The following is a 14,252-nucleotide window of genomic DNA, read 5'->3' on the forward strand; positions in this document are numbered from 1 at the left end:
TGGATGGTGTGGCTCAGTGGACTGAGTGCCGCCGGCCTGCAAACCAAAGGGTCACTGGTTTGATTTCCAGTCAGGCCACATGCCTGGATTTGGGGCCAGGTCCCCAGTAGGGGGCACTCGAGAGGCAATCACACACTGATGTTTCTCTCCCTCTCCTTCTTCCTCCTCTCTCCTCTCTAAATATAAAATAAATAAAATTTAACAAAAGAAATAATGTTTTTAATGCACATGACACAAGCCAAGGGTCTGAACAAATCATACCATTTCATTATCACAACAATGACAATTACAAGTTACCACTTACACGAGGGCCTACACCATAACCCCCTGGGGTGGGGAGGGTGGTTTGTTAAAAATTCAGTACATTTCTGAGTCCTACTGCAAACCCATTTGACTGGAAACGGATAGTTTGGGGATTAAGAAATGGGATTTTTAAACAAGTTCCCCAGAGGATTCTTAGTAGAAACACAGTTGGTAGAAAGGGTGAGGGAGCAGGTGTAAGGGATGAAGATGGATAGCTTCATGATGAGTTGATTCAATTAAAAGTTTCCTCAATTTTGGCTGCATATTTTAATCACCTAAGGGGCTATTAAAACCCATGGTGCCAGTCTGCTCCCCAGATCAATTACACCAGGGTCTCTAGGGTAGACTATCCGGGGCCCAGTTTATGTTCAAGAGTTCACATTTCATCTGTCACATGTACAGTCTCATCTTCTCTCAGTAACAGCTTTGTGAAGAAGGAATGAAAAGTGGGCAAGAATTAAATCACTTATTATTTCCTGCTCCTTTCCCCCAAATGACAGTTTTAGAATCTACCAAATCAATGACACTTTCATTAACTTCACTCTACCTCATCTCCAGCCCCAGGGTTTTAACCTCGTTAACTATCTGAATAACTTAGAACTACAGAAAGTTAGTGCTGGAAGGCACTGTAGAAATGATCTTGCTCAGTCCAACCTTACTGACGAGAAAACTGACACCTAATTAGGAGAAGCCTGTTGCTCCACGCCCCACAACTATTCTTAGAACCCGGAGTAGAGACAGGATCTTCTCTCTCCGTCCAGTGGATTATTCTCACTCCGCACTGTCTCTAACAGAAAGCCGAGAAATCTAGAACTTATTCTTCCTGGATAAGTGTGTGTGATTTTTTTTAAATCTTGAATTGTAATCTGCTTAATGGCTCAAGTCTTACATACTTAAAAGCAAAGTTGCTGATCCCTAAGATTTTAAAATTTTAAGACACTTGCAGATCTTAAGAATTATCCAGACACTTTACAGATATCCAGGCAACAACAGTAGACTTCTAAATTCGAATTGCCTGTAGAAGGGTCAGGGAACTACACTTTTAACAGACATATTCATGATTAGTCAGAAAATAGCTTTTAAGTAGGCAAGTTTGGCTTTTCAGTATTTAACTTTTCAAGTGATTATTTCCCTGAGAAAATGGTCTGGTAGTCTGAACACCATTTTAATTTTTTTGAGAGAGGTATTGCAGTCTAGGGCTTTTCTTTCTTTTTTACTTTTTAAAATGGAATTTATTGGTGTGACTAGGGATTTTTTAATTAGAACAGGCACTTTCGTTTTTAAGTGTCACGAAGTGTCGACAATTATAAGAAAAATCTGAAATTGGTGAAAAACAGTAAAAATGTCAGCAGTACCCAAATATCTTGGCCAATGTACTTTCAATTTTCTTGAAATCTGGTCTCTTTTCTGGATCTTCCTCCCAGCAGTTTTTTACAAGTAGATAAACCTGAAAGAAAGGAGGGGTGGATTAGCTCAGGGGGTGGCATTGCACCTGGGTTTTTTTCTTGATGGGAGAAACTGAGGCAGAGAGTATTTTAAAAACATCTCTACTCTGATAGTGAGCATGAGCTCACCCGGTTGTCTGCAGTGTGACAAGGACATCGCCACCTGCACTGCCTCGCTGAAGCCCTTCCTGTAGACACCGTGTTCATGAACAAAGTAATACTGAGTTGGACAAGACGGAGTTGACGGGAGAGCCAAATGCTTTACAGGCCTTTGCAGGGTGCATGTTGGGAAGAACGAGAAATAGCCGGGGCCCAGTGAGTACGAGACAGCGACTATCAATGAGACTGAGGCCCTCCAGCAATGTTTTGTAGCCACGACTAACAGTGGAGTTGTCTGGAGAGAGTTTACACACTCTTTTCTTGCCCAGGCCCCACCCTAGGAGATTCTGATTTAATCAGTTGGTGAAGTAGCCTCGGGACTCTCAGATTTAGCAAATAAAAATACGGGACACCCAGTGAAACTCAAATTTCAGATAAACAATCAATACTTTCTTTAGTGTAAGTACAATCCCAAATATTACACGGGCAAAGTTCAACAATATATATAATAATTATTACATGTTGAATATAATAATAGTACACACTATAATTCTACATCACATTATAATATAATTATGGTTATTATATAACAATATAACTACATATAATATAATAATTATAATGATTAGGAATCATAATATGGTTATGTACGTACAAGAGAAGTGAGGAAGGGGAGGTTCAGAGGAAGAGAGAGACCTGAGGAAGCCCGTGGAAACATTATCTCATTTACTACCCCTTGTTTGTAGCTTTTGTTGGGTCAAAGAGCATGGAGAAAACCGTTTGGGTTACATAAAGCTCGTTCTTCATGCTGGCCAGAAAGAGGATCACAAATGGTATTAGATGCAGTGCTCGTGCTCTGTGACTCAGCGAGGCCCTGGGCAGGACTAGATGCGCGGGGTAGTCACTGGTTGCCTGAATTCACCACGAGGTGATGCCCCTGCCCAGGTACGTGACCGACTGACAGCCTTAGAGAGGCCCGGGCAGAAGCCACCCACACACGGTCTCATACAGCATCGCCGGGTGAAACAGTGGGTGCTCAGGGGGCATTGGCAGCCGTCTCCTTTCAGGCCTGCATTCTACTGGAGCCAGCTGAGAGATACGAAATCTTATTTCTGGTTCCCAATTCCAGAACCATCCAGCTACATGAGTGAACTGAGGAGGACAGTACTTTGGTGAAAAAGGGTTTGGGCGACACATGGATACACCCGGACTAGAAGGGAGTGGGAGGCAAGGACAGACTGCCATGTGGGGAGGAATCCAGGATCAGAAAGGCAGAGGGTTGTGGGGCGGAATAAGACCAGGAGAGGAGCAGTTCTGTTGTGGAACCATGGGGCTCCAGCCTACCTCTAATGTTGACAGAGGAGAGGGAGTTAAAAGTGGCCCATTCACACCTGGCGAGGTTGGCCATAAACCTCACTGCAAGGGTACTTATAAACTTGAAGGAAAATGTTATCCTTATCCCACAAGAAACAAACAAAGGGTTTTTTTTTTGTTGTTGTTATGGTTAAGACCATAAAAATACTTTATTTACTCTCTTTGGGGATTATAAGACCTCAGATAAAAAAAATTTAGAATCTTTTCCCACAGGCTTTAAAGGCCTTTGTGAGGGATTATAAAAAAATAAACAAGCGAAGACAGAAAAGCTCAGTTTCCTTCAGATGACAATGAAAGGAGTGAAAGTACATTTCCCTATTTTTCTAGATGGTGGCATATTTATTTTTCAAGCACCAGGCCGTGTTTCTAAGCCAATCAGTGTATCACATAGACATCTTGCTTTGTTGCCTCCTAGACGTTGAGAAGGTGATGTGCCTGAGGAACGGGCTGTTTCCCGAGCTGGGAGAGGTGGAGAGGAAAAGGGAGGGCAGAGTGCGGGCTGACAGGAGCTCCCAAAGCTTTGTCTGTGTCCGATCCCTGGGAACCTGCGCACGTTACCTTATTTGGAAAAAGGCCTTTGCAGGTGTGATTGAATTGAGTCTCGAGATTCTGGATTCTCTCTGTGGGCCCAAATGTAGTCACATATGTCCTTATTATATAGGAGTGGGTAGAGGGAAGTTAGACAGACAAGGAGAGGAGAGAAGAATGTGACTACCACTGAGTCAGAGATTGGAATATTTGGGCCACAAACCAGGGAATGTCAGCCAGCAGATGCTTCTGGAAGGAGCAAGGAATGGATTCTCTCCTAGAGCCTCAGCAGCAGCCCCCAGCATTTTTTGGCATCCAGGACTGTTTTTTGTGAAGGACAATTTCTCCAGGGGGTGGAGGGAACAGGAGGCAGAGGTCAGGCAGTAATTTGTTGAAGCTCTGCCTCCTGGGCAGCTGCTCACCTCCTGCAGTGCACAGGTTCCTAACAGGCCATGCCCAGTAGGGTCCAGGCCCAGTGGAGGGGTGTGGGTGGGTGGGGGGGTTGGGGACCCCGACTGTAGAGGGAGTGTGATCTTGTCGATAATTTATTTCACACTCCTGGTGTCCAGAGCATAAAGGTCTTGTTGTTTTAATCTATGAAGTTTATGGTAATTTCTCACGGAGGCCCAAAGAAACTTACCTCCAGCTCTTTTTCCTCAACTGTTTCCAGGAACAGATCTGGGCGGAAGGGCTTCATGTCATGGAAATTCTCCACTCTAAAAATCTTTTCTGTTGGGCCAAGAAGAATTCAAATTACAGGAAAGAATACGGAATGAAGAAATTTTAGCAGCAGTCGGGTTCCGAATCCGTTTGCCAAATCCACTGGCCAACACATCCGTGTGTCCACCCAACTGTGGATGGGCGCCCAGTGAGCGTGGGGCAGGGCCCAGGCCAGCGCTCAGCAGACAGATGGACGCTGAATGAGTGGATGAGCCACCAGGTTAACGGGTCTCATACCCACTTGTTACCCACCTTAAGTTAAGGCTACTAACCCCGTGAAACCCAACCCGGATACCACGGCCTTCAGTGGGCTTCCTCTGACCAGACTGTAGCCTGCCGCACAGGCAACCCTAGTCACCCCTCCCCCAGGCAGTTAGGAGCTGGCGCAAGTGCTCAGTAAATGAGGACTGAATGAAACATCCCCCCCCACCCCTTGTCAGAGGACAAGTGACAAAAACGGTAGATCTTAGTAAGAACTAAAATATGTATGTTGCTCCACCCGAGCGATCTAGTTCAGGTGTTAAATGGACACATGCCTATTTGTAATCAGGAGGAAACAGGGACATTTCAGGGGGAGATTCTTTAACAATTGACTCCTGGCACTGGTGTATGACGCTTTCCAGCTCACTTGAACATTCATGCCATCGTCCAATCCTTCCAAAGCCTCTGTGCAATGCGTAGTGCCGATACGCCATTGCTTCTGCAGCCGAGGGAGGGAGGTGTGGTCACACAGATTCGAGTCTCTGTTGGCCTAGAGCGCAGGTTGGCTGGCTCCCAGAGGGGCAGATGAAGGGGTCAGACTCTTACCATTCTGGTCCCGGCAGCTCAGTGTGTAGAAGGTTTCTTTTCGCAGGATGATCTCCTGCGCGATGATCGCGTAGCTGTACACATCTCCTTTCTGAGAGACGTTGGCCTGGCGGAGGTGCTCCGGGGCTGTCCACAGATCTGGGCATTCAGCATAAAGATTGCAACGTTAAGGGGGCGGGCGGCCCACAGACTCCAACTGTTACCAGCGGACAGTCTGTCCAGAGGCCAGGGAGTCTCCCCCATTGGCCAGGATGGCAGCAGGGGGAGGTTCTTACACTGAGGGGGTGAAAAGCTAGCAAGATGATTGGATAGAGAAAAATTATCCCCACTTTACTGGATTGGGGGCAGGAGGAGGGGAAGGCCGGCACACACACCACAGAAGTCAAAATAGTGCAGGGGAGGTGGTGACCCAAGGGGCCCGGCAGTCTAGCGTAGGAAGAGAAGGGATGGATCGCAAGGTGGACCCACCCAAAATGTGCGAAAGTTTGGGGGGTTAATTGGTCGTCCTGAGAAAGCACCTGGTCTGCCCCACACCCAAGCTCATAATATCCCAGGGGAGCAAAAAGCTCCCTTTGGCTTGGGACTTGCACTCACATGGCCCACTGGCCTGTTCTAGTCTTAGCAGCCACGTGGCCCATGGCCTTGAGTTGGGAGCCTCTTTCTCTCTCGCCCACCCGGTGATGCTCTTGCTGGTGCGTTGGCGTGCTCTGTCTCCCAGGAGCATGCGACCATGTGGCACCGGCAGCCACATGGCCCATGGCTGTGCAGACCCCACACAGGCTCCGAGAGGGGCCTGAAGTGGACGGCAGCCGGGAACAAGCTAAGCTCCCTGGGTGGGGACTATGACCACCCAGCAGCTGCCTGTGGGCTCCAAAGGACGGTGCTTTAAAATGGAGCAAGAATCCTGGACACTGGCTTTCATCTTGGTTTCGCTGAGGACATGGCTGGACTATTTCCATGGCAGAAAGAGGAGATGGTCCTTAAGATGGGAGCCCACCGCTCTCTCCGGATGCGTGGCATCCAAGCAAACCTCTTTCCTTTTGCACCAGCACATGCCTTGGTTTGGCTTTTGTGGCAGCAGGCAGGCAGACCTCTGTTTTTGTTCAGTTACAAACCTGCTTTTGTTCTTTAGGTCCCTACACCATGCACCCTGAATATGAGTGGCCTTGAGTTTATATGGCCCCAAACTTTTGAGGCATTTATGCTAAAATAATGGTGTTAAGGGTAGAAGACACACTTACCTTTTAAGCTGACTATGTAATGCCAGGATTTGGGTGAGGTCACATGACAATGTCTTCCCTGGAACTGCTAGGGTCATAGTCCTGAGACCCTCAAGGTCTACCTAGAATAGCGCTTGGTGTGTAGGAAGTGCTCACAGAGATGTGTGGGGGGCATGAGCTAGAATATGAGAGGCTAAAGGATTTAACAGCCTATGGGACATATGGCATAATCCTAGGAAAGCCTTTGTAAATGTTAAAAATATTTATATGTAGTATGAAGTATATTTATATATTTTTATAATATAAAATATACATATTTCCTAAAAAAAACCAAGACAGCACATGGAAACCAGGAGACTGTCACTGATATCTTCCAGCTGTGACGTGCTGGTGGCTCCCACGTGGGCCATTGCCCATCGCTGTGTTTTCTTTGCATCTCTCTGTTCTTTCAGACACAGCGCATGCAGTTCACCCTCAGTTTACCGGGGTGCCCGCTACTCCCTAGTGCCTTCCATCTAGTCTACTCCGCACAAGTGAAGTGCTCCTGCGTTCTGTTCAGCTCCTGCAGACGCTTGGGTTTGGGACCCCTACCACATGCCTTATTCGGTAATACCAGGGCACACAATTTTTCTTTACCATTTCCAGGATCACCTAGCTCCTTGTAAACCTTTTGAGATTTGTATCTTCAGCAGCTTCAATGAAAAAAATCTATAGATTCATGTTATTGAGTACAATGATAGGTTTATGATTAAGCATATTTACCTCACATGGTTTTCCATCCAAATGTTCATTGCCTTTTTGAATTTATGTCTTGTGACTTGATGTGATTTGTGATTCATGTGCAGTTGGTCCTAATGGCTTGGGGTTATAGGAAAGGTAGGTACATCTACTTCTGCTAAAATTCAGGTGACCAACAGTTACAGGTAGGTAGGTGTAATAGAGTGATGTTCAGTGATGTTCGAGACCTGTAATTCATCTGATTTTCTGTCATGGTGAGTCATCTAGTGAAGGAGATTTGTTCTACTACATGATGAACAATGCTTGGCACATAGTAGGTCTTCAACAAGCCCTTACTGGGTGGAGTCCAATGTCTTAGGATGCTTGATGTGACTGAAGAAGTAGGGACAGAATTATAATTTTCTTCTATTAAGGAAAAGCTAAAGGACTGCAGAATAAAATTAGAAATAGAATGTACTATTTGGATCTATTCTGAATCCTATGATTCATATGATTAGATTTAACCCTGAGCTATATAGTAAAGAAGGGGTAAATATTCAACACAAAAACTCTTTCTACTTTACAAGTCATCTTTCTTTGTGTTACTTTTTTGAACCTTATCACAATCTTAAACAAGATAACAATGTGTTTCACTGATAATGTTTTTTTCTTATCACTGTCACAGGTAAAGAAATGATGTCCAGAGTTTGGAAACAGGTCTTCTGTTTTCTGCTCCCTGCACTTGGGCAAATCTCTTGGCCTCTCTGAACCTTCCCTCTGTCTTTGCTAAAGAAGGCAGGTTAGGCCATGATTTCTAAGGTCTCTCTTCCTACTCTTAACGTTTTCTATTTTTTTACCCAGTTCTGTTTCCACAAGCTAATAAGTTCTTCATGATTTCTCACTGATATCACGGGACATGGATGAAGGGAACCCACAGAGGAGATCTGTCCAACTCCAGGAGCACTTGTTGAACACTGACGGGGGGTAAAGTGTGGGAGAGCGGCCAGCTGATGCCTCTTGGGGCTCCAAGTGTTCATTTTCTAATCAGTATTGCTGTTTCCTGAGCAAATGATGTGGGCTTGTGAGAAAATGAAAAGAGAAAAAAAAAAGGCCAGTGGGAAACTGGTTAAAATTTCACTACAAACCTTTTTTTGCAGGTAAAATGGAATTGCAGCCAAAGCCAGTGATCTTCACCACCATTCTGCTGTCCACCATGCAGTTGGTGGATGTCAGGCGCCCGTGGACTTCCGTTTTGCTGGAATGCAGGTATGACATGCCCTGCAATTTTTTCACAGGACAAGAAAGCAAACAAATAAGACATTCTGCATTTGCTCGATTATAAAAAAAAATGACATTTTGAAATCATTTCAGCCTGTGTGTAGAATCATACTATCAGATTTAAAACTTAGTTCCATTAATTTTACTTTTAAAATATTAAGGTCCTAACATATGCCTAAGCACCATATCTAGTTTTATTTTTTTTAAGGCTTTATTTATTTATTTTTAGACAGGGGGAAGGGAGGGAGAAAGAGAGGGAGAGAAACGTCAATATGTGGTTGCCTCTTGTGTGTCCCCTACTGGGGACCGGGCCTGCAACTCAGGACTGGGAATCAAACCAGCAACCCTTTGGTTCACAGACCGGTGCTCAATCCACTGAGTGACACCAGCCAGGGTTAATTTTAAAATCTATTTAGGTGACACAGTAAAAATCAATTGTCTAAAGATTCCTATTCAGTAGTTGTATATAATATAAAACAAAGGGTTGCTCCTATTGTCCTATAGTGTTTTTACCTGCCATTTACTTGTTCTGTGAATTTGAGTGTGTCTGGTTCTCTACTACCTCAGTTTGAAAATATGTATAATAAGGCCTTGCTATTCTGAAGGGAAGGGCAAGGCTAGGCTAGTTCTAAAATTTCATGGATTTTATTCTACTTCTAAAGGAGAAGCCTGTTTTTTGCTGGTGTGCTTCCCTCTGGTGGCCAGAGCTGTTATTGCAGAAACTGGTTTTCAGCCTGGAACACAGGCGTGATGTGGCAAATGGGATATCATATAGCATTTTCCAAACTGATTCTGATCCTATGGGACTCTCAGGTGATTTAAGACTGTGTCAAGTAGCTCACTCATGGGACTGACTTTTCTTCATTCTCAAATCAGGCCCTGGTTACTGGTATTCCCATGTCTGGGAATATATGTATCCGAATTTATTACTGCCTTATGCAAGATGCTTGCCTGTCCTTAATATTTTCTCTTATAAAGTTGAAGCTTCAGTTGTTCTCCCTGCAGCTTTATATGGTTTTGATTTCTAGCAACTCTATGAAAATGTGGGCCTCAAATCCAGAGTAGAAAGACTATAATAAGAATAATAAAAACCAATGTACATGTATATTTACTTGCACCAGGCCTTATGCAAAGTATATGAATTATTTCACAAATACTTACAATGACCTTACAACATAAGTACTATTTTTGTTGTCAACTTACAGATGAATAAATCAATGCAGAGAAGCTGAATAGCTTACTAGATCTGTTTTCCTATATTTAATTTTCTAGATGTCTTTTCTGTCTGTAGGTCTCTTACCTTCGCAATATCATATAGGACAGAGATCTTAAACTCCCAGTCCATGAATGTACCGTCAGGGTAGGAAATTGTGTCATTTAAAACTTCCTGAACAGGAGAAAAAGAAAAGGAAGAAGATGACTCGTCATAAGGAGGGATGTTGTGGAGAGACTATTACAGGCAAAAAATGATCTTCTAACCATGAGGTTTTAGGCTCAGGAGCAAATTGGAACTCGGGTGTCTTGGTTTTCCTGAACATGGCTGGGGCAGCGCAAAGCAGGTTACAGTTGTGAGTACACAAAACACAGAGTTTATTCTTAGTCCTTGTTTATTCATTATTGTATTATTTTCTTCTTTTTTCTTTTTTTGATCAATTCCCCGCCCCCCCCCCCACAGCTGTATGCCTGTTATCAATGAGTCTGTCTCTATTTTGCTTGTTACTTAATTTTGTCTATTAGATGCCACAGATGAGTGCAATCATATTCTCTGCCTGGCTTTTGTCACTTAGCATAATGCTCTCCAGGTCCATCCATGCTATTGCAAAGGTTAAGATCTTCTTCTTCTCAAATTGTTGTATTATTTTCCATATGAACAACTGTTAAACCTATTTTGCCTCACCCGGTATTTCTTTTCTTTCCCACTTAAGTAACATGAGGTGGCTTTCATGAAAAGGACATGAGCAAGAGTTACCCATAGCATCCCAAATCCTGGTTCTCCCACCTGACAGGGTACAGGGAAGAGCAGATGAGCAGATGCCTGTCTGGGGTGGGGGGGCTGGTGAGCCCGAATCACAAGTCACTGGGCTGCATGTTCTGCCTCATCAAATTACACTAGTGTTTTTAGGCATGAAATTGCTGTTAGAAAATTCATTCACTGGGCTTATGTTTTTACTCAGATGATCAGTTGCATCCATTGGCTTTATAGCTCTAAGTGTTTTTAAGTTTACTAAGTCCTCTATCAATAAGATAGAATCCTAGATTTTGTGTGCATTGTATGACCTAGAATTTTGAACTCACTATTTTAACATGGTGACAATTGTAACAAGATGATGGTTCTAAGGTAATAACTACTCTTCATAGTAAAACTGTAGTAACCTGACAATAGTTTCTTCTTTGGAAAAAAAAAGCCCAGTTTGACCATTAGTTTTAACTTACCCACTGTACTAGTAATTTCCAATGAAGGGTCCAAAGTCATATTTATTTCAGGTAAGGATGGCTGGGCTATAACCACCAGGCTAAGTTAAGGGAGCTAAGTTATAAGTAGATAGACTCTAATGTAATTTTTCCCCTTAACACCTGATATATTTTGTTTATGTTTATTATCTCTTCACATCATGAAAACGTAAACTCGGTGCTAATTTTTGTTCACCAATGTCTCTGCAACATCTTATTCAGTGTTGGCTTGGAATAAATATTTCTCCACATCCTCGCCATCATTGTTTGTTGATTTATTAATGATAGCCATTCTGACTGGTATGAGGTTACATCTCATTGTGGTTTTAATTTGCATCTCTCTGATGGCTAGTGATGCTGAGCATCTTTTCATATGTCTCTGGGCCCTCTGTCTGTTCTCCTTGGAGAAGTGTCTGTTCAGTTTCTTTGCCCTCAAAAACTACTATTCTTTTTTTTAAATTGAAACTTATTAAAAGTTTCTAAGGGGTTAATTTAAATTTTTAAAATTGTTTAAAAACATTATTGAATTATGAGTATTTAGACATTTTTGAGGCTGCTACTGCCCCCAATCTTAAGATTCCAGCTTTGTTATGGAGGAGAATATTGAGGTTATACCAGTTCTAAACATAGTCCAAAAGGCAGGGTGACCACACATCCTGGTTTGCTGGAGGCCTTGCAATTTACATCTGCTATTTCAACAATTATTATAGTACCCCATTTACTTACTGTCAAAGTATCCTGATATGGTCACCTACCCAAACATAGTTAAAAGGTTGAAAGCTGTTGAAACAGATGCCCAGGACTTGCTGAAGGTGAGGTTCAAATATTTCAATGCTCCTTGAAGCAACTTTCCTCAATTCCTTCCTCCTTTACCACCCTTTTCCCATTTAGTCCCATTTCTGCCTCACGCCTGACTTTGTTTTTTTATATATATATATGATTGTTTCTTGTAAATACTTGCCCTTCTGAACTATTTAATGATTTTATATTCCTACTTGGTGCTTGGTTCTTTTCAAGAAACTGGCTTAGTTCTGTCTTACTTTCTCTTTCTGCTTTGAACTTGTGATGTCCGTACACTTGACCCCATCTGACAACACCTTGGCCATCCTCAGTCCCTTACATGGGAGAGGGTGGTAGGAATTTATACAGTTACAGAACCAGGACTTATGAACAAGTTTCCTAATGCTTATTTGGTGCTGTCATAATGACCATCCAATTTTCTTTTAATACAAATCAAGTAAATATCGAAGTAAAATAAGATAAATTTAGAAGTAATTGCTTAATTTCTCACATCTGTTCTCTGTTTCCTCACATCTACATTCCTTAATATTTATTATATTTTATTATTCTTATTATTTTTAGTAAAGATATAATAAGACTTCTTGACACACTGTGAGTGATCTCGTTTGGTAACATATGGACCCACCAACCTTTCCTGCTGGCTCTCTGATGTTATTTCACTGAGCGAACATCTAAAACTTCTACTAGATTTTTTTTCCATACAGTTGACCAGTTAGGAAATTGGAAATGACTGCGGGTCCTTACCCGGAGGGATCCTCTCTCGCAGTATTCGATCACCCCAAAGATCATGTTATCAAGCTTCACCGTCCCGTAGAATTTGGTTAGGTTGTAATAGTCAATCTGAAGCAACTAAGATAACAATGTTTATTTACACAGCAAGTCAGCCAGAAAGGAGCACCAGAGAAAATATTACTCTGCTAATAAAACATGTGTTTCAAGTCTCTGGGAAGATGCATTGCTCTTCATACACTGGGATGTCTGCACATTTCACATTACATTTTGCATTGCATCTTACTGAACGGTCTCTCTTTTGTCTGCAAGGGGACATGAATACAAACATTTGACTACTCTCAAATATTATCAGAACCATTTTGTAGGACAGGCTAGTCGATTTCCAACATGTTTATCCCATCGAACATCACTCTTCAACATCTGTTAGTGGAATTGTCAGCAGTAAGAAGTATAGTCTCCCATTTCTAGGCCTGAGGGCTTTTTTCTCAGCATCTCCAATAATGTCTTGGTTCCACCAGGGACCTCAGTGCTTAGGAAAAATGCAGTGAAGCTTTTTCTCACTTAAGGGTTTTATAAAGGGACACGTACCTTGTTCAATTCTATCTTTTGTTCCTCAGTGAAGTTGCCATCATTCTGCTTCAAATCCTTTAGAATCACCCTCTGCAAAGATCGATTGAATTAAGAAGATATATAACATGACTATTTATATGCATGTTGTAATGTTTTGTTTGTGTGACTATCTTTCCACTATATTGTAAGGTCTTGAGAGCAGCATCTGGTATTTTATTGAGGTTTATGTCCCTGGTGCCTAGTACCTGGGATAGGAGAGGCTCAAGTTTGAAAGTTTCTTTGAAACTGGCTAAGCGAAAAGGAAGAAATTAAGGTTGGAAGGAGGAAGGGAAGGGGGGGAAGGGAGAGGAAATGACAACCACCCCGTATGAAATTGTCATATTCCCACTGCATGAGCCAAAATATAATACTAGGGTTTCCTGGACTGCTCTGCATCTCTTTTATTTCCCCCTTTGCTTCCTACACTCCACCCATCTTAAAAGTTCCATGTATTCTTTACTTTTTCCCAGGATTGTGGGTTTGTAACCCTTGCCACACAGCCCTTCCCATCCCTGTGAAAGGCTCCAAGAACAGCCCCAGGGAGCAACCCGGGCACCCACCCCACCTTAGCACTGCCACCGTCAGAAGCGGGGCAGTGGTGAGCCGGAGGGCCCAGACCACACCCCTAACTGAGAGTTCCGAGAAACGGGGGACTAGTCACCTTTTTGTCGTATTTGCACTGTCGTAGTCTCTGAATTGTATCTCGTCTCCTGTCATCATCGATCTGGCACAAGAAAAAGCCAATTATTCCAGAAGCCTCATATCTCGTCCCATCCACTGCCAGTCGAAGGCTGAGAGGCTCTGCCAGGTAGCCTGTATCTGTTGTTTGCTCAAGGTATGCTCGGCAGACTCTCAGGAACGCTGTTATAACTGACTTGTGTTTCTCTTTCACAACTCGCTGTTCCCCTCCACAATATCTTCTTCCCAGGTATCTACCACTCTCACGCTTAACTCTGGGTTTTCCTCCTTCCTTTGAACAGTTCCACCGTCCCTCACTTTTTCTTGCGGTCTACTTCAGCCAGGGATTTTCTTGCTTCCTTCTTCCCCTGCTCCCTCCTATTGGGAATCATTGCCTGTAGCTACAGACAGTTGCTCTTAGGGAAACATGATGTACATTTGAGTTACAAACTTATGGCTAAAAGGCCAAGTAGGAGTTCAAGGGAGGACC

The 14,252-nt window shown here is 43.1% G+C and overlaps 1 protein-coding gene and 1 long non-coding RNA gene across 2 annotated transcripts in view; one reads left to right on the forward strand and one right to left on the reverse strand.

Annotated features, from left to right (window-relative positions):
* The window catches only part of GUCY2C (guanylate cyclase 2C), a 63,444-nt gene that overhangs the window by 14,303 nt on the left and 34,889 nt on the right, over window positions 1-14,252 (reverse strand). Inside the window, exons 13-20 of the mRNA XM_037136648.2 lie at window positions 13,746-13,808; window positions 13,064-13,135; window positions 12,488-12,592; window positions 9,792-9,878; window positions 8,359-8,491; window positions 5,277-5,414; window positions 4,390-4,478; window positions 1,659-1,750 (exon numbers count right to left, since the gene is read on the reverse strand). Of these exons, the coding sequence (XP_036992543.2) occupies window positions 1,659-1,750; window positions 4,390-4,478; window positions 5,277-5,414; window positions 8,359-8,491; window positions 9,792-9,878; window positions 12,488-12,592; window positions 13,064-13,135; window positions 13,746-13,808 (779 nt within the window). The remainder of the gene's footprint in view (window positions 1-1,658; window positions 1,751-4,389; window positions 4,479-5,276; window positions 5,415-8,358; window positions 8,492-9,791; window positions 9,879-12,487; window positions 12,593-13,063; window positions 13,136-13,745; window positions 13,809-14,252) is intronic.
* Window positions 1-14,252, forward strand: part of LOC119042842 (uncharacterized) — a 32,650-nt gene that overhangs the window by 7,656 nt on the left and 10,742 nt on the right. The window contains exon 2 of the long non-coding RNA XR_005081295.2: window positions 8,371-8,479. This is a non-coding gene — a long non-coding RNA (uncharacterized LOC119042842). The remainder of the gene's footprint in view (window positions 1-8,370; window positions 8,480-14,252) is intronic.

Source organism: Artibeus jamaicensis, unplaced genomic scaffold (assembly GCF_021234435.1).
Source record: "Artibeus jamaicensis isolate MK-2021 breed Jamaican fruit bat unplaced genomic scaffold, CSHL_Jam_final contig_233, whole genome shotgun sequence".
NCBI lineage: Eukaryota > Metazoa > Chordata > Mammalia > Chiroptera > Phyllostomidae > Artibeus > Artibeus jamaicensis.